Raw genomic sequence first — 26,557 nt, forward strand, 5'->3', positions numbered from 1 at the left:
GCTAAGTTTCTGAGGTTGGCCTTGAATTTGTGATCCTCCTACCTCAGCCTCCTGAGCCATTGAGACCATAGGCAGGTGCCACTGTGCCCAGTTGATTTATATAATATTAAGAAGATCCTAGAAAACTTTCTCTTTTTGATACTGAGGATTGAATTCACGGGTGCTTTACCATTGAGCTAAATCCCCAGTCCTTTTTGTTTTTCTTTGTAGTTGTAGATGGACAGCATGACTTTATTTTATTTTTTTATGCAGTGCTAAGGATCAAATCTAGTGCCTCACACATGCTAGGCAAGTGCTCTGCCACTGAGCCCCAGCCCCAGCCTTTTTATTTTTTGAGATAGTGTCTCACTAAGTTGCTTAGGCTGGCCTCAACCTTGTGATCCTCCTGCCTCAACCTCCCAAATTGCTGGGATTATAGGCATGCACCACTGCACCTGGCTAAGAAAACTATTTTTAAAAATCATTTTGGGGGCTGGGGTGTGGCTCAGAGGTATAGCACTCTCCTGGCATGTGTGGAGCACTGGGTTTGATCCTCAGCACCACATAAAAATAAAATAAAGATATTGTGTCCACCTACAACTAAAAAATAAATATTAAAAAAAATCATTTTGAATAAAAAGTTCTTTTGACTCTTTATTTTTTCAATATTTTTTAGTTGCAGTGGACACAATACCTTTGTTTATTTATTATTTATTTATTTTATATGTGGTGCTAAGGGTCAAACCCAGGGCCCCACATGCACTAAGCAAGCGCTCTACCACTGAGCCACAATCCCAGGCCCTGACTCTTTATTTATTAGTGCTGGGGAGCCATACAATTAATATCACAGTGTTTAAAGAGAAATCAGCCAAATTGTGCCAACATCAGAAATGCCCCACAAAACCTACATTAAAAATGCTTTACTTTTGCTTCACTCTAATTCTTTTAGCAACATTTTATTATCTGATTGCCTCCCTTAACTTGAACAAATGGTGCCAGCCACATGGCAAAAATCCTCTTCTATTTGCTTAATTGCCCAGTACAGTAAAGGCCATAGTGAAATGTGCATATTCCAAAACCAGACTGCCTGGGTCTAAATAAAGGATCTGCCATGTGATCTCACTGAATTTCTGTGCCCTCACCTCAAACTGTTGTTAGTCATAGTATCTAATTTATATATGGTTACTAGATGGATTAAATGAATAAACATATTAGTAAAATCACTTATAATAGTGTCAGCTGAAAAAGTTAGGTATTATTATTTTCTAGCATTAATCACTTTCTAGCCTTGGCAGTTAAGATACTCAGAAAGAGTGCTGAAGGTAAAGCTAAACCATGATATATAGATGGTAATCACTTTACTTTTTGCATACAGGGCAAAAATAATGAGCAGAGGAAAACCACCAAAAGTGTATTACATTCAATCTTACAAGCAGGACATTGCAGAAGTAAGGTCCAAGTCTCCATTCCCTTGCAAATTAAAACAATACTGTCCAAGGAGAAGGTACTTAACTAGGCTGCTAAAGACTTTAAAGCACCGCTCAGTTCCCCCAGCGAAGCCAAGGGACCTAGCAGAGACACAGCACACCAAATAAGGAAAGTATAGATATAGCTACTTTAATTTTGGAATTTTAAACTCATCTGTAAAGTGCCTTACAGGAACTTTTAAGGAATGAGTACTCTCCATAATCTATAAATCTACCTCATAATTACTATTAAATTAAATTAGTATTTAGAAATACACAAATATTTCTAAATCCATGTGATTTCTTCTTTGGTGGCTCAAATATGTGTGAAAACACTTTGTAAACCCTAAAACAACTTTATAAAAGTCAAAGGGTGTTTTGTAGTTTTGCTTTGTTACTAATGACTTGTATTCAGTCCTCAACTGAAGATATTCTGGGAAAGTATTATTTCAAGCAGGTTACAGTTTAGGTATACGGTATGCCCCAAAAGCTCATGTGTGAGACAATGCAAGAATGTTCAGAGGTGAAATGATTAGGTTATAAAAGCCTTAACCTGATCGGTGGATCGATTGACTGGGCATTAACTATAGGCAGATAAGGTGTGGCTATAGGAGATAGGTCACTGGGGTGTGCCTTTGGGGTTTATATTTTGTCCTTGGTGAGCAGAAATCAATCAATCAATCTCTCTCTCTCTCTCTCTCTCTCTCTCTCTCTCTCTCTCTCCCTCCTTCCCCCCATTGCCATATTCTGAGCTGCTTTTTCTCTGCCATGCCTTTATGCCACAATGTTCTGCCTCTCTCCATAGCCCAAGAGCTATGGAATTGGCCAACTATGAATTCAATCTCTGAAACAGTGAGCCAAAGCAAACTTTTCCTCCTCTATGTTGTTCCTGTCAGGTCTTTTGGTCACTGGGACAAAAAGATGACTAATACAGTTACAGAGGTGACACACACTACCAGCAGGCTATAAATTAGATAAAGTACAGGAAGAAAAATGGTTACTTATTTCTTATTTATACTTCTCACCGGCTTTAGCCTTTTTCAGTCTTTCTAGAGCTTCTTGGCGACCTTTCTTTGACTTTTTTTCTCGACAAGCCCGAGAAGTTACAAAATTTCCTGAATCTGACACAGGTGATAAAAACAGAAAGGTATAGGAGATGTTACAAAATCACAGCCAGGCATGGTGGTGCATGCCTGTAATCCCAGTGACTAGAGAGGCTGAGACAGAAGAATTGCAAGCTCAAGGCCAGCCTCAGCAACTTAGTAAGGCTCTAAGCAACTTCATGAGACTCTGTCTCAAAATAAAAAGGGCTGAGGGATGTAGCTCAGTGGTAAAGTGCCCCTGAGTTCAATCCCCAGTACCCCCCCCAAAAATGAAGAACACTTCTAGTCAACAATAATATGCAATTTTATTATATGTAATATTAAATTAAATATTATAATGTAAAATAATTCACAAAGCTCATGGCCAAATATGCAGATCCTGTAGTTCTTCAAAAATCTTCTCTAAGATCCTGTTACAACTGAAGCCAATGTTAATTTTTTCCAGAAAAAAAAAGGAAAGTCTCAAAGCCAACTGATACCCTACAGAAATATTAGCTGTTAGCTAGTCTACAGCCTTCCCATTGGAAATGACAGGCCACAAATAATCCAGTAGGTCATAAAAGAACAATTCATTTTGCTTCCTATTAATCAACATTTGAAAGTCTTTAAGAAGGATCTGTTCTTTGCAAAATACTAGGTGATATGATGGACTAAAAGATCAAAAAATATGGTCTTTGTGTTTACCCTACCTACAATCTAATGTAGGAGATAAGTAGCAATTGGATCTTAAAGAATATGTAGAACACATGCCCTAATAGAAGTTCAGGTAAAGTACCTGGAATTTCAAAGTGAAATACATTAGAGACTGGGGGTATTTAACAAAGATGGTACCATAATTCTAATACAAGATGATACTATATAAAGATGCAAAAGTAAAAACATTAAAAGTGGAATTATTCTTGGGCTGGGGCTGTAGCTCAGTGGTAGAGCACTTGCCTAGCACGTGTAAAGCACTGGGTTTGATCCTCAGCACCACATAAAAAATAAATAAAGTGTCCATCTAAAACCAAAAAAAAAAAAAAGTGGAATTATTTTTTTTTTCAAGTTCATAGTGGTGAGCTGAGGTCATGGCTCAGTGGTAAAGCACTTGCCTAGCATGTGTCAGGTACAGGGTTGATTCTCAGCTCCACATATAAATAAAGAGCCATTGACAACTAAAAAAAATATTTTAAAAAAAAGTTCATAGTGGTATTGAAAGATCATGACAGGATTAGAGGACAACAAAACAACAACAAAACAAAGATGGTTCTAAGGAACCATCTTATTAATTCTATCACTGACTTCAAGACCTCAGTGGACCATGATATTACAGGTTAATAATAACACATTACCAAGGTTAAAATATATTTTGTCAAAACTGATTGAAATACCAGAGGGCCTCAGCATTCACTCATTCAACTTTTTAACTCTTCATGCTTTTGGTCATTACAAACTGACCACCCCACACACATACTGAAATGAATTCATCCACAGATACCAGCTGATGAATAATCAAATCAAGATGACAGTGCTGCCTGCCAGCCATAAGTTTAGGCTCAGCAGCCATCTACTATATTCCATTCTAATTTATTAAAATGAGTAGGCACAAAAAGGGAGATGTATTGATAAAGAGGCATCTTAAAAGCTCCAACCCCAATGGCATATTCATAACAACACTAAGTTGTTTGACTGTTTGAAGTATAAGAAACAATCTAAAGAACATGTACCAAATACTGGCAATAAACTGTTGAAAATTATATCTTAAAGGTCAAGTATAATTAGAGAATCTTATTTTTTAGCTTCCTGTAAATGGAATCTCTATAACATCTTAGCCTATTGTTTGACTTTCACATTTGACTTTTAAATCCATTTTTGGAAAGGCATTAAGTAAAAATTAAGTAATGTGGGTACTTAATGATGACAGTCACAAAATCTTGGGTATAATTCAAATGATTTAAAAGTTTTGAGTAGGCTTACATGAAAAGGTTTCAGAGATTATTAAACACAATCAATAAGAGTGAAAAGCTAGCTGCAGTATATTCCCTTTAAGACTCCCTTGACATCTGACAAAATCTAAAGGTCTTCAAATGGACTTACTCCACAGGAAACACTGCTCCACTACACAGGGTTTGTGGTACAATTACAAATAAGACAGAGCTGCCTGTAGCCTCAAGACGTTCACAGTCAAGTAAAGCAAAAGACCCTGAGACTACCATCATAATATAAATATAGTGCCATAGAAGAGGTAAGAACAGCAGACAGGAAATGTAGAGAAGAGAACCATTAATTTTCCGTGAGAAATCAGGTCAGTTTTCATAGGGGAGGTCTCCAATACAAGCCTAGAAAGAATTTCACCAGCACAGAACAGGGTAAAAAGTGGAACAAACAGAGGAAGAGGTGTGAGACAAACTACAAAGGTATTCAAATCCAAGGTGTACTCAGGAATCAAGAGAAAATCAGTGCAGAAGGTAAGTTTGACATGAGTGTAAAGTGAGCAGTACAACTGAGAAATTAAGATGTAGCACATCCCAGCTCTGCCATTTAGTAGGTAATATGAGACTACAAGTTAACCAGTTCAGCAGTGGACAGCTGTTTTATTTGAAGCTGCCCAGCATCTGAAACAATCTGTGGAACCCCCCCCCCACGCCACACACACACACACACACACACACACACACACACACACACACTTTAAGTCCCATGGGTTCACAGAGCCTATGCCTATACAAGCTGAAAGTTCCCTTTCCCAAACACTCTTGCAGCTGGAGCTAGGGCATTAAAATAGGCTCTAATGATTAGAAAAACCTATCCAGTGGCTAATGTCCCAATAAGAGATATATGGACTTAAAGAAGATTCTAGAAGTAGCAAGAGTTGCAGGAAGATTGAGAATGTGAAGCAACAGTGCCAGCAATGTCCCAAGGTACAAGATCTAGCATCAAGTATTTAGTCATGGTTGGTAATGACCTCCTCAGTGGCCCAGTTTTGTGGCACAATTTTAATCACTGTTTCTGGCTAAGCAACCTGCAGACCAGATTTCCAGTCCTTCAGGATTTGTGCAAATGCTATGGAATTCTAATAAATTCCTTTTCAGTTTAAATTAGCTAGAGTTGGTTCCTTCAGCTTATACCAAAGCACTCTGACTAATGCAGAACCTGAGGGTCCTGTGAAATGGAAATAAACCACATCTGTCTACTTCATAAAGCTGCAAGGATTACATGAGGATGGCTATCTTCATTTGTACTTAGCAACATAAACTAATTTAATGTTTATATTTGTTTCTCTTTGTGTAGATGCAGGGCAGTCAAATACACATATATATACTCCCACATACATAGTCTAGTTTCAGAGAGCAAAAATAAAGCAAAGCAGTTTCCTCAGGGAAGATTCAACACAGCACTGCATATAACTGGAAATTCATCTCAACTCATGAGGACAAAAACCATGCCTAGTCTACCCATCATCAGAGCCTGGCAGAATACCTATGCCTGGTATGTACATAACTTTTTTGATCACTAAACTCCCCTTGATCTCTTTTCATCCATAAAAATAGTTATAGATATTTCAACTTTTCACTGCTATTGTCAAGGTGCTCCACCTGCTAACATTTAAAAGAAACAAAATCCAGATTTCCCTTTTTGGAACATGTCTCTAATGCTTCATGTAAGTAACTAGTAAATAAAGGAATAAGCATGAAAAAAATCCATTTACAAAGACTTAAATATTTGTTTTAAAATTACTATCTGGAGTACCTGCATCCTCCCCAAAAGCAGGCCAAGACACTAGCTTGCAAAAGAAGTCTTTCAGGTAACAATCTTTCAGTCTGCTCTAAAGGAAAAATTCCAGTCACAAGTTCTCAGCAAGTACTTAATCAACATCATGACTTAAGAGGGGTCTCAAGATTGCACAGTATCCTCCAGAGAGTGATTTCTTGATGTTCATGGATGGCATACAGTTTTTAGGGTGAAGAAAGGGCTTAGTGGCAAATCACTGATAGAAGGCTGCAAAGACTGTTCAGATACTCACATCCCATATCCCATTTGTAATCCAGGCTAGTCGACTCTCCAAAATAAATTGTCTTAAAAAACGAAAGGCTAAAGAACAAATTGAAATCTGTGATTTACAACTAGCTGAATGCAAAGGAAGCTGATTAGGAAGCAAGTTCTCATTAATGGTGATGTATTTGAGTGACAGGAGATGCTTGGGCTAAAAAAGTGAAGCATCTGATTTTATGTTAGAAGTTCACGGAAGTTAAGTCACATTTTAGTTGAACACTGTTCAAAAATCAGAAATCAGACGAATCTATTTGCATTTTTGTATTCTATTTTTGGAAGTAAAAGATTACCACTGACAAACTGAGTGATATACAATGTACCCGAAATGCTGAATTGATGTATTTTTTAGGAACTTCGCCAAAATGATTAGATTTGAACGCTAAAAAATAGCAGCACTTGAAGAACTTTCCATAGAATAATTTGAAAGAAAAAGTGTTAATGCATAAAATAGAAATCCATTACTAAAAAGACAAAACGCATCTGTATATGGTGTCAGCACTTGCAGCTTTCTCTCCTGCCTAGTTAGAAAGTGTAACAATTTTCTGGGAGTTTCTAGCAAGGGAGGGGCAAATATCTTCTGTCGTAGTCCTCAAGCAGGTGGGAGAAGTGAAATACCCTTGATCAGGCCAGTGCCCCACCGACCCCAGTCTCGCTGAAGTTGTTCCCACACGTGGGTATGACTTACCAAAGGAATTTTTAAAAGGGGTCACTTGCTGACAGAGATGTGACAGCCTCCCAAACAGAAAACCCTGCAATGGGTGGCTCGGATTTACAAGCCGCCCTACTAGAATGCTGGTTCTGAACCCGAAAGGCCCCCGCCCTGAACCACAAGGTCTGAGCCAAAGCAGACCCGCACAGCGAACCCTGCGCACGCCTCCTTCGGAAGAAATAAAGCAAAGACCCCACCACCACCACCACCACCACCACACGCAATCACGCTGCTGTCCCCACACTCCCAACCTGTGCTCTGAGTGCGGAGTCGTCCCTCACCGCTTGCCCCCAGTTCGCAGTCGTCGGCCTTGCACAGGCGCTATAGTCCCGCAGTCTCCAGATTCCGCGCCAACCAGCCCGAAACTGGCGCGGGGGCCGAGATAGGCGCCAGCCTGAAAGCCAAACAGAGGCTTGGGAGGTGGAGGACTTCCTCCAGGAAGGCCACTGACGTGCCGCACCGCGCCGCGCCCCGCCACGGGCCTTCCCGGGGGCGCGCATTTGTGATGACTCCTCAGGGAAAAACTGGAGCTGAGAAGAGACCGGAAGAGAGCTGGAGAAAGAAGCGGACGGGCTCTGTAAAGGAGCTTGGCGGAGGATCTGCACAGTCGCACGCAAGCTACTGGGAAAAGATTTGGGCGTGTGGGAGTAGGGGCTCTCTGGTTCTGAGAAATGATTTTCTAAGCAAAGAGGAGCGGGCGGGCAGGAAGGTGGGCGTGGTAGGGCTGGCCCCCTTGTCCCCCTCCCCCAAACCCGGAAAACGACTGCCTCATGGTGTGCACTCTGAGTTTTGTCTGATCCTTTGCCTCAAGGAATGTGAACACTGTGTGTGTGTGTGTGTGTGTGTGTGTCCTAACTTAAAGGTATATGCACCGCTCAGAGCGGTGGCTCACACCTGTAATCCCAGCAACTTGGGAAACTGAGGCTGGAGAATCATGAGTTCAAAGCGACCCTCAGCAACTTAGCAAGGCCCCGAACAACTTAGCGAGACTCTATCTCAAAATTAATAATAAATTAAAAAAAAAAACATGGAAAGGGCTTTGATGTGGCTCTGTGGTTAAGCACCCTTGGGTTCAATCCCTGGTACAAAAGAAAAAAAAAAGTATATGCATCATCTTAACCAAATGACCAAAAGAAGCATCACTAATAAGTGGCAGTCTAACCTCATCACATTTGACCTGATGTGATGCACTTGAGAAAAGAACAACATCGCCTACATGCTCTTCTTGCAAATACAACACACACTAGCCTGAATCTAAACATGAAGAAACAATCAGACTTTTTCAAAGTATAGGACCACTTATAGATGCACAGTGCAGGATGACTTACAAAGCATCTTGCCTGGACTCCTCCAAAATGTTAATGTTTTGAAAGACAAAAGGGCATTAGATTCTTGTGTATGGTACAATGCATGCAATGTAAGCATCTCATTTTTTCCTTTTTCCAAATAGGTATATTTTATTGAATAATGCTTACTGTACATTGGTAATATTTTCTCTACACTTTTGCCCACATGCTTGTTGACCCCTTCTTCGTGTGATGACCATTTTGTTTAAATAATGATTAGTAATATTACTTAATACCCAATAAACCTATGTTTACTCCCTGTTTCTCCTTCTGACACATATTCAGTCCATAACATAACCTACAAAATATTTTTGAATGCCATTCAAAATTCTTATGTGCCTGGTCTTGATATTTTTCTACTTTTTTTTATTGTGCATTAGAGTTGTACATAGGAATGGGATTTTTTGTTACATATTCATACATGCATAACAATATAATTTTGCCTTTTTAACTCTCTATAGCTCTTTATATAAACACTATCCACTGCTGGTAACATGAAGTGTGCACTGCTCCTGTGTTAAAGGTGGCAGTGTAAATTGGTACAATCTTTTGGAACATAACATTGCAATGTGAGTACAATAAGCATGGTTATATATTTTAAGCCATTATTTCCCTATGTAAAATTTTTCAGTAATGAGGATTGAATCCAAGTCTTATGCATGCTAGGCAAGCACTCTACCACTGAGCAACATTCCCAGCCCTTTTTATTTTATTTTGAAACCAGGTCTTTCTAAATTGCCCAGGCTGGCCTCCAATTTGCAATCCTCCTGTCTCAGCCTTCTGCAGAGCTGGGATTATAGGCATGTATCACCATGCCCAACTCACATATAAAAGTTTTGTAAGAATAAAGATGAAAAGAAATGCAAAGATGTTAATGTGTGCCATTTCTGTTAGCAAAAATTTGGGATCTAAATGTCCACTCCAGAGCAGCAGATTAATGATGTGATATCAAAAGGAAAATAATTAGGAAAATGCAAAACCTGGAAAGTGTTTATGATATTTCATAAAGTGAAAACAGCAGAGGGCAAAATGATGTATGCTCATTTAATTGCAACAATATATTGAATAGTTATGTGAATGCAATATGCAAAATGGACTGTATCTTCTGAGATGGTAGAATTATTGTTTTAAAATATTGTTTATAATTTGTTCTCTTTAATATTATATTGGAAGGATTAAAGCATCATGTAGGGTCAGATTTGGGAGTAGATTCTTAGAATTCTATTTCTGTTTAAACTTGTGATGATTATTGAGATCTCAGGCTCTTCTTTTATAAAATGTTTATACTTACCTAAGAAGCTATTGTGAAATTTAATTGAAATAATACATGTATAGTGCCATTATGAAGTCCACACCTAAAAAGCATTTAATAAACAGCTATTCTTATCACTTTGTCAGTGTGTTGGTATCAACATAATCAAAGGGATATGATAGTTAAACTAATTATGTGTATCAACTGGCAGAAATTTCTTTCAGTCAACATATTTGGTTATGATCATTTTTTGGAGCATGTTGGTGCTTTACCTATTATATTAAATTTCTATTCAAGAATTTTCAAGTTATTTATCCACACAGGCATTTCTCCCCATTTTTTCTAGTAATAGAATGTGGATTTTCAACTGGGCTCATTAGCAGAAGGATGAAAAGACCACATTTCCCAGCCTTCTTTGCAACAAGGTTTAGCTATATGACAGATTTCTGGCCCACAAAATATAAGTGGTAGTGTTGTGAGGGGATTTGAGGGAAGGCTATTTAAAGAAATCTGGCATGTCTGAAAGGGGATTCTGTTTTGCCATTTTGCCTTTTCCATGTTTTTCTTCTTGCAATGCAGATGTGATGGCTGAAGCTCAGAAACCATCTTGGGTCATGATATAACTGTAAAAATGAAAGTCACACACTGAGATGGTGGAATAGAGTGGTAACAATGTGAGTCCATAAACATTGTGTAGCCTTTACACCATCCCTGAGCTGCCCTCCTCCAGTCTTTTCCATGATGGAGAACTAAACATTGAACATATTCAAAGAAGCTGTTTGGGGGGGGTTATATATAATCAAACCTAATTATATAAATTATACTTATTTTACTTTCACTTTACTTACTTTACTAATTGAAACAGTAAAGTAAGTTTCAGATGGGGGAATCTAGCCTCTTATTTGTCTAACACCAAAACTGACCCATTTTTTACATTGTGTAACTTCTCTGTTTCTGGTGAACTGGTGTCTATCTCATCTCAATGGCAGTAGCAGTTAAGACCCTATGAACAACCTTCATAGCACTCATTCATTCATCAAATGTTGATTGAGTGCCTGTTCTCTTTCTGGCACTACTCAAGACCCTAGGGATAAGATGGTAAGCAAAATCAAATATTTTCTTTCTTTTTTAAAAATATTTAATTTTTAGTTGTAGTTGGACACAATACCTTTATTTGATTTATTTTTATTGGTACTGAGGATGGAACCCAGGGCCTCCCACATACTAGATGAGTGCTGTACTGCTGAACCATAACCTCAGCCCCCAAATCAAATATTTTCTACTCCTCAAGCAATCTTTCTTTTGTAAACTAGATTTTTTTTCTTCAGAGGGAAACAAAAATCCAGGCATGGTGGCACATATCTGTAATCCCAGTGGCTTGGGAGGCTGAGGCAGGAGGATGGCAACCTCAAAGCCAGCCTCAGCAACTTAGTAAGACCCAGTCTCAAAATTAAAAAAAAAAAACAGAAAGGACTGGGGATGTGGCTCAGTGGTTAAGCACCCTGAGTTCAATCCCTACTACCAAAAAAAAAAAAAAAGCAGGGAAAGAAACAGTCAACCAGATTATACTCTGTCAGGTTTATTTCTCATTGTAAATTAATAAATTAGCACTCTGGTGTCAATCAATATCTGTGTGAGTTGGTTAGTATGAGTCTGGGCCCCGAGTCTGATTTTCTTTGTATTGTCAAAACCAGCTTTGTGGATATACAAAGATTCTTAGTTCAATTAGGATATTCTTTTTAAAAAATTTTTATTTTTTTATTAGTTGTTCAAGACAATACAATGATCTTGACATATCATACATTTGATTCAAATAGGGTATGAATTCTCATTTTTCCACGTGTACAGATTGCAGAATCACATTGGTTATACATCCATGTGTGTACATACAGCAATCCTAGTGTCAGTTGTATTCTGCTGCCCTCCCTATCTCCCCTCCCTCCCCTCCTCTCCCATCCCTATTGTCTACCCATACTACTGTGACACTTATCTATTTTTTTTCCTTCCCTTCCCCCTCACACCATCGTATATGTATTTTGTGAACCCATGAGGGTCTCCTTCCGTCTTCCATGCATTTTCCCTTCTCCCTCCCTTTCCCTCCCTCCTCTTTTCCTTATTTCGTGGTAATCTTCTTCTCATGCTCTTCCTTCCCACTCTGTTTTGAGTCACCTCCCTTATATCAGTGAAGACATTGGGCATTTGTTTTTTAGGGATTAGCTAATTTCGCTTAGCATAATTTGCTCTAGTGCCATCCATTTCCCTGCAAATGCCATGATTTTATTATTTTTTACTGGTAATATTCCATTGTGTACAAATGCCACATTTTTTAATCCATTCATCTGTTGAAGGGCATCTGGGTTGGTTCCACAGTCTAGCTATTGTGAATTGTGCTGCTATGAACATTGATGTAGCTGTGTCCCTGTAGTATGCTCTTTTTAGGTCTTTTGGGTACAGTCCGAGAAGGGCAATAGCTGGGTCAAATGGTGGTTCCATTCCTAGATTTCCAAGGAATCTCCATACTGTTCTCCAAATTGGCTGCACCAGTTTGCAGTCCCACCAGCAATGTACGTGTGTACCTTTTTCTCCACATCCTCACCAGCACTTGTTATTGTTTGACTTCATAATGGCTGCCTTTCTCACTGGAGTGAGATGGTATCTTAGAGTGGTTTAATTTGCATTTCTCTGATAGCTAGAGATGGTGAGCATTTTTTTGAGTGTATTTGTTGATTGCTTGTATATCTTCCTCTGTGAAGTGTCTGTTTAGATATTTGGCCCATTTGTTGATTGGGTTATTTTGTTGTTGTTGTTGTTTAACTTTTTGAGTTCTTTGTATACTCTGGAGATTAGCACTCTATCTGAAGTGTGAGGGATAAAACTTTGTTCCCAGGATGTAGGCTCCCTATTTACCTCACTTATTATTTCTCTTGCTGAGAAAATAGCTTTAGTTTGAATATGTCCCATTTGTTGATTCCTGATTTTAACTCTCATGCTATAGGTGTCCTATTAAGGAATTTGGAGCCCTATCCCACGAGATGGAGATTAGGGACAACTTTTTCTTCTATTAGATGCAAAGTCTCTGGTTTGATTCCTAGTTCTTTTATCCATTTTGAGTTAATTTTTGTGCATGGTGAGAGAGAGGGATTCAATTTCATTTTGTTGCATATGGATTTCCAATTTTCCCAGCAACATTTGTTGAAGATGCTACCCTTTCTCCATTGCATGCTTTTAGCACCTTTGTCTATAGGTTTAATGCAATGCCAATCAAAATCCCAATGGCATTCCTCGCAGAAATAGAAAAGGCAATCATGAAATTCATCTGGAGAAACAAGTCCCAGAATAGCTAAAGTAATCCTAAGCAGGAAGAGTGAAACAGGTGGTATAACCATACCAGATTTCAAACTATACTATAGAGCAATAGTAACAAAACAGCATGGTACTGGTACCAAAACAGGCTGGTAGACCAGTGGTACAGATTAGAGGACAGAGAGATCAATCCACAAAATTACAACTAGGATGTTCTTTACATAGATATGGTGAGAGAATTGTCTACCAGCTGGAAATAGGCAAGCAGTGACAGGGGCTACATATGCTCTCAACATCCCACAAAGAGTCCTATTGATAGGAAAATGTATACAGCTCCCCTGGACAGCTAGCAGTGCCCAAGCTCAAACAATTTCCCCTTCCACCTAAGTTGCAAGTTCCCTTTTCTTACCTTACTTTACTATTAAAAAAAGTGTAATGACAGTGTGTAGGCCCCCTCACTAGCACAACCCTTGACGCATCCCACTGTTCATAGATAAAACACACCTCTCTGGATGGTATTTGCCATCCTGTATCCATGTGGTCATGTGGTGCCTATGCTGTGTAATCTTCAAGGTGGTTGTTTAAGTCATTTGCTTAAAACAACAATGATTCTGAGGCTGATACTAAGTGAATCAACACACAATGGAAGAGAAACTTTGACTTAAGAATGGACTTTATATAATCACCTGTAAAGTAAAACAGGATAACTTCCTGAAAATCAAATGGATCTAACATTGCACAAGTGAAAGAGACACTGGGGAAGAAAAGCAAACTACTTGTTCCTTAGATATGATCTCTAAATAGATATAAATACATAAATACACACATTAGGTTTTCCTGATGTTGATAACAACCCCTTAATTAATTCATGATGGACACCTGTCATTGTTTTAGCTACCTAATACCTAATGCCCCTTTCCTGTGTCTGGGGAATTTTCCACATTCTAAGTTTTGAGGGAAGCCAACCTAACTATAACTACACATTGAAAATGTTTTTGTCCCAGCAACCCTGCCAGTTACAGCATGAGCATGTCTATTGGCCATTTCCACAAGAGATTTTAATTTTGGAGCTACTGGCACAAAAATAAGAAAAATTCTTTGTGTTGGCAGTAGCAGTTTTTTGCTTCCTTCTGGGCAGCAAACTCTTCAGAGTCACTGCAAAGGTCAGCCAGCATCTAGGCCACCTTCAATGGCAGAAATGGTCAGGATGCTATTTGTCAAGTGCCTCAGAAATGTGATTTTTATCCATGATTTCAACTTAGAGTCTCCCTTTGTGTCTGTCCACTTGAGCCTGGTTCTTCTGGATGCTTAGTGATTGTGTGAATTACCTGCTATTCTCTCACAAACTTCTTTTCATCCTCCTCTACACACTCCTTTTCCTCTCTCTCTTCCTCTTCTCTTCCTCCTCTTTTCTCAAATAAGCCAGAAGTTAATTTCTGTTGCTTGCAAATAATATCCCTGGCTGATACACCATTCTATTCATCTGCTTTATTCTCATGCCAGGCTCATCAAGAAATCTTCTGGTTAGTATTTCAAAAGCTTAAAACTAGGGCAGAAGAATGATAAAAAAAAGGGTGGATAAAAATATTGCAGTTTCAGCATTTAGAACATGATGGTCCCCACAATCAATCGATAGGTGCCTATTCTAGTTAAAATGTCTATTATGGCTGGGCACAGTGATGAACACCTGTAATCCCAGCAGCTCAGGAGGTTGAGACAGGAGTATTGAAAGTTCAAGGCCAGCCTCAGCAACTTAGCAAGGTTCTCAGCAACTCAGCTAGACCCTGTCTCAAAATATAAAATAAAAAGGGCTGGAAATGTCACTCAGTTGTTAAGCACCCCTGCATTCAATCTCCAGTATAAAAAATAAAAATAAAATAACCTGTTATGAGTTTAATTCAAGTGTCGAGTAGAAATGTCCCTAAAAGACCATATATGGGTGCTCTAAAGGAATCTGGTCAATACCCACAACACTAAGGACAGGACCCTGGAGACTGTGAAGACCAAGAAAGGTGACCCTAAGAAGGCTTTCCTACAACAATGAGAACTTGGCACTTCCAGACCACAATCCTCTCTAACCAGGGAACCTTCTTACGGGGCTTCACCTTCATGAGTACATCTCTGTCTTGTCTCTCACAGTATTAATTCATTGAAAAATGACTTTGACATTTGTATTCATTCATCCTTTTCAGACAAAAAATCATTTTGTAAGGTGTGGTTTTCTAGATCTATAAAATTGAGAGAAGTGAGAAGACTTACTAGAATTATCCATTAATTATTCCACTTCATATCCATTCCATCTCATATCTGCTAGTAATAATTTACCTATTACCTGATTCCAGAAAAACCAGCAGCAATTTACTGTTTCCTGGTCATGTAGATGTGTGCTGCATATTATACCCTCTGATATTTAATCCTAGAGACTAGAATACAAAACATTGAATCTAGAAACTATATTCTTGAATGACTTGAATCCTAACCCCCACAGCCCTAGTGGCTTCTGGACAGAAAATTTCATTTTCTTAGGACAGCCATGAAAATAAATTAATTAGAAAACAATAAAAAACAAAGACATCTACATGTATATCTTAACTAAAGAGTATTAATTAAGCCAAGAACTCAGTGAGAATTAACCATCTTTGAGTCCCACATTTATATAGCTAATTTTAGCCATCCAGATCAATACATCTGTATCCTTTCCTCAGACCCACTAGTGCATAATGTCTTTAGTCCTTCCCTCCTAGAGAGCAATGTTAGATCCCTGCTCTCAAGTGATCTAACATGAATTATTGACCTGGCAGATTCTTTGTGACAACTTAGGCATGACTCACAGTATAAACATGCATTGTCATTGTACTAAAACCTGCTATATACTTCAGAACCCTCTAAACTAGCATTTTTAATTAATAGGAATAGAAAACTAGAACTCGTCTAGGAGGTATTAAATTTATTAGAAGAATTGTTGTTAAAGTATGAATCATATAAATTGGTCAATAGTGAATTTCAGCAGAGGATGGCAGCATGAGGATTTTGTGATTTATATCTAGCCAATGTTCTATAAAGCAGTGGTTCTCAGCACTTGGATGTAAATTAGAATCATCTGAGTAATTCTTTAAAGTTCTAATTCCCAGTAGTTCCCCAGACCTATTAAATGAGAATTTTTGAGGATGAGATTTCAATTTGCAAACAAAGTTAAAAACATGTAGTCTAGATGAGGCATTGCTAAACTTTCAACATGATGGCTAACTTGGACAGACATATTAAATTATATATTGTCAAAATTGCCTGGACACACCTCTTCCCATGAGGAATGAGGGCTCATCTCCTACCTCTACCTTATAGGATTTGGTATTGTGGCTTTGTGTGAATTGAATGCTATCTGGGTTATCTAAAAGTTTTTATTTCAGGTCAGCACTAGCTTTACAAGAAATAATGCAAAAGATTCCACTCTTCTTGTTAAGCATCATTCACCAGTAGAAATCATAGTCTGACAGCATCTCTGTGGTTTGGGTTTGGGAAATTTGAAAATTATATTTAATTCAGGCAGTCATTACTTGTTGCTTTATCATATTATCCCCTGTTCCTTCAACAGCAAAGACAACTTATATTTCATTTTCCTTAGTTTTAACTACATATTAAATAATTTCACCAGTGAAACAAATTTGCCCAAACACTCATTAATAGTTCAGGAATAGCCAAGTGAGAGAGAGGGGTGAATGACCCCTCAGTCAAAAGTTCTTAGTAAGGTAAATCTGCTGAAAAGTTATGCTTGTATGTGTGAATCTGATGCCCTCCAGAGACATGAATAAATTATCCTTAGAGCTACAATAACATTCTATCTTGATTGATCTTTCATTTTCCTCCACTGGCATCAATAATCAATGGTTAAGCTATACTTGATAACTTACTTTTATAAATGTACCTTTTTTATACAATGGGCCCATTCTTAAGCATTTTTGTCCAAATTATATTTTATATGTATACTTTGTATCTTACATTTTAAAATGTTATTTTTAGATAATTGTAAATTTGTATACAGTTCCAGGATATAATACAGAAAAACCCCATGTATCCTTTACTTGGTACATAAATATTCAGTCACAAAATGTGTGGTCACAAATATGTATACTCTTTACCCAGGGTCTTCCAATGGTTGCATCTTGCACAACTATAGTATTGCATCACAACTAGGATATTTATGTTGGTAATAGTCAAGATATAGGACATTTTTATCACTAAGGATTCCTCATGTTGCCTTTATTCAGGCTTGCTTACTTCCCTCTTGTTTCTTAACCCTATCCTTAGCCACTGAAAACCACTTACAATATTTTCCACCCCCCCCTTTTTTGTACTGGGTATTGAACCCAGGGATGCTTTACTACTAAGCCACATCCACAGCCCTTTTTATTTTTTATTTTGAGATATGGTCTCCCTAAATTTCTAGGGCTGGTCTCAAGCTTGCAATCCTCCTGCCTCAGCCTATTGAATTGCTGTGAAAACAGGGTGTGCCACTGCATCAGGCTTAACCTGTTTTCCAGTTCTATAATTTTGTGCACATATCTTCAGAAAAACAGGTTCCAGTTCTCCTGGGTAAATAAGACTGAAATTGCTGAGTCATATAATAAGTGTATGTTTCATTTTAAAATAAACTGTGAAACGTTACATTTCCACCAGCAATCCTCATAGATTTCTCAGCAGAACTGTCAAATTATATTTTATTTGTTTGCTTTGTTTATTTGCAGTACTAAGGATTAAGGATCTCACCAATGCTAGGTGACCACTCTACCACTGAGGTACATCCCCAGGCAATCAGTTTTTATTTTAATTTTCATCTTAGAGGGTATATAGTAGTGTCTCATTGTGAGTATTAACTTGCCCTTCTCTGATGACTAATGATGTTGAGGATCTTTTAGTGTGATTTTTGACCATGTGCAACTGTTTTCTATTTGGTGGATTTATTCTTTTTTCTTCTTTTTGGCTTCAGTGGAACAGTTCATATGGTTCCATTTTATCTCCTCTCTTGACATATCACTTATATATATTTTTTAAATTTTTTAGTGTTTGCCATAGGGTTTACAATATACATTTAAAAACAATCTAAGTCCACTGCCAAATAACACTGTAGTGCAGGTACCTTTGAAGTGAATACTCCCCATTCCTCCCACCCTTCCCTATTTACACAGCTGTCATTCATTTCACTTTTCCATTTGCTATTATCAACCAATACGTAGTTACTATTTTGCTTTAAACAATTATATTTTAGAGCAACAAAAATAGTAATAGAGTTAGTTTTACCTTCAGTTATTCTTTCTCTAATACGCTTTTTAAAATGTAGACCTCAAATTCTGACGTATCTAATTTTCCTTCTGCTTGAACAACTGCTTTTAACATTTCTTACAGGGGAAGTCTGTTGATGATGAATCTCCCAGGTTTTATCTAAGAAAGTCTGTATTCCTCCTTCACTTTTTTTTTGGTGCTTCAGCAGCATTATTTTTTTAAGACCATGCATGTAATGAGAAAATTTCAAAGCAGCATTTTAAAAGAAAACAACAATGAATTCACTGTGAACAGCATTTAATTTCCTAAGGGAGGATAATCACTCAAACATTATAATTACGTAAAACATTGAAAAAAAAATTAGCAATCACTAAAGGTCTCAAATAGATGGACAGGATCTAAATAGCATTAGAAATAATGAAAAACTTTCATAGTTGACATAACATTTTTATTATATAAATATTTCAAAATTCCACAAAAGGTTATAAAAATCAAAATGACAAATTATAAATAAATAAACCTTAAAAGCATAAAAATACTTATCCATAATAATGATAATGGGAATGAAAAAATTTACACAATTTTTCACTCAATATTTTTTTTGTTTTCTGGTCTATGTATATTATCAAAATCAGAATAAATGAAGTCAAAAGCATTTCTGACCATTACCAAGAATCACATTAGGATTTCCACTTCTCTTATTGCTTTCATTTCAAGTAAAAAGTATCTTGTATTTCTTCAATTCTACAGATCATTCTCAATCACATATTCTTTCTTCCCTTTTGAAGTTTAATTTCACTGGATGTAGAACTCAAGGATGATGGGTTTTGTTTTTTTCCAACACTTTAGAGATTTCACTTGGCACTCTCTTGCTTGCATGGTTTCTAATAAATCCACTATAATTCTTTTTAAAATTAGTTTTTAGATGTTGATGGACCTTTATTTTATTCATTTTATTTTTATGTGGTGCTGAGAATTAAACCCAGTGCCTCATACATGCTAGGCAAGCGCTCTACCTATCACTGAGGCACAACCACAGCCCCAAGTCCAATAATATTCTTATTTTTGTTCTTCTATAAAGTTTTTCTCCCACCACCCCTGGGCTTCCTTCAAGATCTTCACTTTGTCTTTGATTTTCTTCAGTTGGAATATGGCATTACTAGGTGTATTTTTGTTTTGTTTTGTTTTGGTTTGGTTGGGTTAGGTATTTATCTTGCTTGGTATTGTTGGAGATTCCTGGATCTGTGGTTTTGTGACTGTTATATCAATGATAAAATATTTGAAAAATTCATGACCATTATTACTTAAATATTTCTTCTGCCTATAACAGGTATGTAGAGAAGCTGTCTTTGCCCAAAGCAGTGTCTCTTTACTTAGGCCTGCAGATTCCCCTTGGGTAACAAACTATAGGATAAAGCTTTGCATCTCTGCCTTCATTTTGTATCTGTCTCCTCTATTACCTCAAACTCTGTGACCTGCTCAGCCCTGCATATACACATGTTAGTCATTTAAGGAGTATTCATCTAAAAGTGGGTAATACGAGGTTTATTAGCCCAAAATTTACCTAACCTATCTTGGCCCTCTTCAAGTCTGAGGCAAAATTTGCAGGGATATTTACAACATCCTGTTTCAGCCCCCTGAAGTGGTACTTAGAAATTTCTAGTCATTGCTCTACTCCTTCAAGGAACAGCAAAGCCTTGCAGGCACATTACCACATACTGAGACTGCCCCTTTAAGCAGGAGCATATAGATTGTTCTTGCATCACTATTTTCTTTTTATATTTAGTTCTGGTAAAGTATACATTAAAAATTACCATTATGTCCATTTTTTATTTTATTTTGAGACAGATCTTGCTAAGTTGCTTAGGTCCTCACTAAATTGCTGAGGTTGGCCTTGAACTTGCAATCTTTCTGCTTCAGTCTCCCAAGTTGTTGGGATTACAGGTCTGCAACACTGTGCCAGGCTCCTCATGACCAATTTTAAGTGCAAAGTTCAATGGCATTAAGTAAGTTCACATTGTTATGCAACCAATCTCCAGAACTCTTTTCCTCTTACAAAACAGAAATTGTATACCCATTAAACCACAATTCCCCATTCCTCCTCTTCCCAAACCCTGGCAATTACCAGTCTACCTTCTATGTATAAATGTGGTTATTCTAGGAACCCTATGTATTTATCTTTTCAGTTAGCCTTATATTCTGAAGGTTGATTCATGTTGTAGCATATGTCAGAATTTTCTATCCTTTTTAAGGTTGAATAATATTCCATTGAATGTATACACCACATTGTTTATCCATTAATCCATCAATAGACACTTCAGTTGCTCTTGGTTAATATGAATAATGCTGCTATTAATAGCACCATTCTTCAAAAAGGCAATATTTTTACCCTGGAATTACTTTGACACTTTAGTTGAAAATGACAACACCACATACACATATGAGTCTATGTCTGGATTTTCTATTTTATTCAACTTATCTCTGTTTATACTAATGGCAATACCACACTGTCTACTGAAGCTTTACATAAGTTTTAAAATCAGAGAGTCTGAGTTTTCAACACTGTTCTTCTTGTCAAAATTATTTTGGCTAATCTAGAGTTTTACATTTTCATATAATTTTTGGAATAAGCCCATTTATCCCAAAACGCTTTCAGGGATTTTGACTGGGATTATATTAAATTTGTAGACTAATTTGGGGATGCCTCAGTCAATTGGGGCTGCTTATGACAAAATTCCTTAGACTGAGTAATCAATTTATAAACAGAATTTTATGTCTCATAGTACCAGAGACTGGGAAGTCTAAGATCAAGGCACATGTAGATTTGATATCTGGTAAGGGTCTGTCCCTCATAGATGGCATAGGACATCTGAGTGTGTTCCTCTTATCACAAATGGATGCAGTTGCATTGTCCGGAGACAGGGACATTCAGAGGTAGAGAAGTTCTTAGAAATTCTTTAATTGGTAGCCTCTCCCACAAAACAACTTCGGGAATTACAATTAAAGTTAAAGACTCTCTTTTGCCTTGGCAAGTCAGAGAATGGAGAAAAGGGGAGGAAGGGGAGAAAGATATGAGCCAGCCTCTTGGATAAAGCACAGAAACCTTGCATCACACAAGGGCTAACTGAAAAATAGCAAAAAGCCATGAGAAAGATGTGGAGGCAATCCCAAAATGTATCATGTCCAGTTTTTCTCCAAATAAGTCCCACATTAAGTAGACAACTTTTCTAATGGTGAAAAATGTCTGCAAAACCTAAGTGATCCATTAAAATAATTGTTATTATGTGAGGAAAGGGGAAAAATTCTGAATTACTTTGATTATCCCTCTAACAGCTAGAGAAATATTGTTAATGGCCTAATGGATCAACAAACTTTGAAAACATCCATTTGCTTGGAGTTGAGTTGTTTTACCTAGTTGCTATACTGAAACTACTGTGTCCCTAAAATGAAAGTTAATAAATTTCACAGGTCTTTTAACTGTACAATTTCTCAATATTTATGTTTTTCTTTGACATCAATGATTTTCCAGAACCTAACACCATTCCTCAGCATTATTAATATACCTCCAGTTCTTTCAGGAGAAGAAATGACTGACACTGTCAAATCAGATTGCTTTTCCCTTGCCCTGTTCTCCTATCCACCTAAAGCCATATTGAACCAGAGGAAAATAATATCAACACCAAATTATGTTCATTAAAAAATGATTATTGAGCACTTAATACATATAAGAAACTGGTCTAGGCCCAGGAGATGTCATCATTGAAGCAAAGTTTCTGTGCTTCAATTCTGCTGGAAAATAAAAAAAAAAAAACATAAACATAATATATGCCTTGATGGTGGGTTTTATGAAGTAAACCAAAGCAGGGTAAAGGGAAACAGAGTGATGACTTGAGGGTTATAAAATTGATTGTTTAAGTCAGGGGACTATTCTTCTTAGTAGCATTCATATACTAATTAATAATTCCATGAAAGCTGGTACTGTCACAATTATCTTCATTTTCATAAATATAGAGAGAAGATCAGTGAAGTAGAAGTAGGAGAACAAGAGGGATGGAGGGAAGGAAAGGGAAAGAAATATGGAATGACTCTAACAAAATCATGTTATATATGCATATAAATGTACCAAAGTAAAGTTCACCTTTTTGTATATGTAGAAAGTACCAATCAAAAATGAAAAGTAAAGGAGTGAAAGGAAGATCAGCAGAGGAGGGAGAAAAGGGGGAAGGGAGAAAAGGGGAAGGAAGAAGGGAAGAAAGCAGGGGATGGGGATCCAAATCAGATTCCTTGTATATATAAATTTATCAAAAGGAACCCAAATATTATGTATGATTATAATGCTCTAATTAAAAAATAAATTGAAAAAAAGTTGTCTTCAATTTTCACCTTGTTTCTGGCTTAGCACAAGATTCACAATGAATTCAACAGAAACAGTAATATGCAAATATACTTACCTTCTACTCTTAAAAAAAAATTGTAGTTGTAAATAGACAGAATGCCTTTATTTTATTTGTTTATTTTTATGTGGTGCTAAGGATCAAACCCAGTGCCTCACACATGCTAGGCAAGTGCTCTGCCACTGAGCTCCAGCTCCAGCCATTACCTTCTACTCTTGAATTTGGACATATGTTGACATCATGAGGATAGATTATGATTCTAGTCCAGATTTTGGAAGTGCAAAGTCCATACTTCACATTCCTTATTCAGAACTATTGATAGCTAATTATACATCAGGTAAAGCAAAGAGTTAGGGGTGATGATCATAGGCAATCACTTTTCTTTAGGACCAAGCAGGCTGCCATCTCCTCATCTGTTCCCTGGATTCATCTCAGGATTACATCAATCCAAAGCAACCCTGGATGTAGTCATCAATCACAGGGTTTCCACACCCAAGTTAACCAACAAATGCATGGCAAATGATGAGGGGCACGTACAAAATATTGCAGGGACTCATGTATTTTTAATAATCATTTTAAAGCAACTACTATTGTACCAATAACTATTCAAGGGGTGGATTATTTCCCCTCAGTTCAAAATTCCTCAGCTATTTAAGATTTGGACAATCATATTGCTTACATATTTAGAGATAATCAGACTTTCGATGACAAACCACTTCACTACAGCAGAATCACACATCCCTAGGCACAAGGGGTCGTTGAGCAGGGACTTTTAGCAGAGGGATTGAACAACAACAACAAAAATCCTGGCTATCTAGGCTGGCGCTATCCTGTGGTATAGGATAGATAAAGGGTTCTGTCTCCTCCCATCCCTACTTTTCCAGCAAGGAATTCCAAGTCACTTGCCATCCTAAGTCAATTACAAGGTATATTTGCTGAGTTATGAAGATGGAATACACATACACACACATGTACAATCTGTTAGCATGATTTTGAAGTTTTAAATATCTAGACCCAGGATATATCAGCCTCCATTTATATTTTGCTTTGACCTCACAAATGTCAGATGTAGGCCCAGATAGAGACATTCTGAATCATTGTAGAAATGAATGAATTGGCATTTTTCTGCCCGCATTCCATTTTCTTTATAGTCATAATTAAACAGAATCTATCTCCTCACCTCTCTCATGCTCCCAAGGAAAAAAAAATCACCTACTATAACCAGGAATTAACCAAGAGAATAGATTGGCCAGGATTCTTCTTTTGGATGTGAGACAAGAAACTTGGAAATATGATCAAACACACTGTGATTTTAAGAGATGACAACAGGAGGCAATTTCAAAACAAGCCTCTGTTGTTGAACCTTTGGGCCTCGATGACACAAGAGTGTTTTCAATTACTGAGAAGAGAAAACCAATGCAAATACAGTTGGCTCCCTATATTCACTTGTTCTGCATTCATGGATTCAACCAGCTGTGGATGGAAAATGTAATTATGCCTACAAGGCTTGTGTCTGTACTCAACATGTACAGATATTTTAGTTGTCATTATTCCCTAAACAATACAATAGTTGTTATAACAACTATTTATATATCATTTACATTGTATTAGAAATTATAAGTCATCTAGAGATGGTTTAAAGTGAATTGGAGATTGTACATAGGTCATGTGCAAATACTACACCATTTTACTTGAAGGACTTGAGCATCTGTAGATTTTGGAATCTGAGGAGGTCCCGGAACAATCCCCCATAGACACTGAAGGACAACTTAAAGGTGGATGATTTTTCCTGATGACTGAACCAGGCTTCGGTTAGTTTTGGAGAAACTTAATTTGAGTTGATTTATCTTTGCTGTGTGGAGCTGGTTTATCATTTGAATGGATCCAGTAGATCACTCTGGAGAAAATAATGTACCTAGGAGTTAGGCCTTTTTAGTTGACTATCTAGGATCCACCCTGGTATGTGGCTTACCTCTAATCCTACCTCTCTAGGGGATAAGAATGAGGATGAAAAGCCACAGGAGGGAAGAAGGAAAAAATTATCTGCTTATATCTGAAAATGGGGAAGAGCTATAGAGAACTGTGAGGAGAGATTTCATTCAAATAGAACATCCATTTCCTTGGACTACTCCATGTTTTTAAATTCAAGTTCCATCAGGTTTCCTTCCTATTGCTCTCTCTACTCTCCGTCCCAGCCCCTGCTTAAGGATTATCTCCTAATAGTCCTTGTATTATTTGGAAGACTATGCGTATCAGTCCAAGTTCCAACATGGAAGCACAATGAACTGTGGAAGAAGGGATTTACCATAGGAATTAGTCCTGGAAAGAGGGGTGGGGGAATGGAGGCCCAGAAGGGAGTTGGAGGATAGGAGAGGCCACCCACCATTAGAAGCTCACAGCATCCAGCTACCCAAGTGGAAGAGGAAACCTGTAGGGAGACCTGTGGAGAGTTGCTCCTACTTCTAAGCCTGCAGTTAACTGTACAGTGGTGGGCCTATGGCTGCTATTGGTCAAGAGGATCAGCAACTGGAAAGAAAACATCTGGACACAGAATAAGAATGAGGACAAGCTGGGACTCAGTGTCACTTAGACCTCTGTTTGTCACCACACCTTACTACATAAACCTTGGGGAAGTAAGGACTCCTGCTTTCCCCTTCAGTACATGCAATTAACACAGGGCTTTAAGGTAAGGGGAGCCTGGGAAATGTGATTCCAGCTTACCAAGTTGGCACACTATGTTCTACCACACTAGGAAACTCACAATATATCTGCTAACAGAACTACCCTAGCAACTGGCATGGCACCTAGACAAAGATGGCACATGATGAATGGATAGACAGAAAGCCTAAAAAGTATCCATCAACTGATCAGAGCATATTTTATTATCCTGGATATTAGAATATAGGAGATAATTACTAATAGTTTTCCCACTGGGATGAGGCCAAGGAAATCTTCACTTAGCTAAGATGAATTTAGATAGGTAGATGTCTTCATTCTCAGCTGAGGTAACAGTCAGCAACCAAAGTTCCCATAGCACTTTGGTGCAGCTAGATTTTTTTTTTAACCATCTTCATTTGGCTTTATTTTATAACTCTAGAACCAGGCAACACTTCATTTCATCAAATAGAATATGTGTTCTATGGGTTGAGCAGTGGAGGTTGGTTTTATAGACAAGGAACTAGTATGCACAAAGTCCTCAGCACTGAAAAAAGAATAACCAAACTGGGTTGGGTGGCATGTAATCCAAACTACTCTGGAATCTGTGGTAGGAGAATCACAAGTTCAAGGCCAGCCTGAGCAATACAGGGAGGTCGGGTTCAGAGGTCGACAGAGGGCTCCATTCCTTTGGGCTCGAGGTGAGGCAGGATATCATGGCTGGACAGTGTGGCAGAGGAAAGTAGATCATATCATGGTGAATAGGAGGCAGAGAGTGGTATAGCTAGATTTTAAAAGAATCTTTTTCTCAGAAAGGCTGCAGCACATGCATATTTAAAGAGTTCTTTTTCACATACCCAGAGTTATCTGAGGGGACATTACCTTAACAGAAATTATGAAGATTCCACATTGTTAAAATGCACAAATTCATTATCAATGGTGCTTAGAATAACTCCTTGGAAGGAATAAAAATGTTTATTAGAATCAAAGTACATTTGAGTGATTTATTTTCTCCATCTTTATTTTCCTATTTAAAGAAAG

General features: G+C 37.6%; 1 protein-coding gene across 1 annotated transcript in view; it reads right to left on the reverse strand.

Annotated features, from left to right (window-relative positions):
* Positions 1-26,557, reverse strand: part of LOC144252872 (DNA polymerase alpha catalytic subunit-like) — a 94,912-nt gene that overhangs the window by 42,839 nt on the left and 25,516 nt on the right. The window contains 2 exon segments of the mRNA XM_077794940.1: positions 2,459-2,575; positions 7,571-7,610. Coding sequence (XP_077651066.1) covers positions 2,459-2,575; positions 7,571-7,610 — 157 coding nt within the window.

This window comes from Urocitellus parryii, unplaced genomic scaffold (genome assembly GCF_045843805.1).
Source record: "Urocitellus parryii isolate mUroPar1 unplaced genomic scaffold, mUroPar1.hap1 Scaffold_62, whole genome shotgun sequence".
NCBI classification, from domain to species: domain Eukaryota; kingdom Metazoa; phylum Chordata; class Mammalia; order Rodentia; family Sciuridae; genus Urocitellus; species Urocitellus parryii.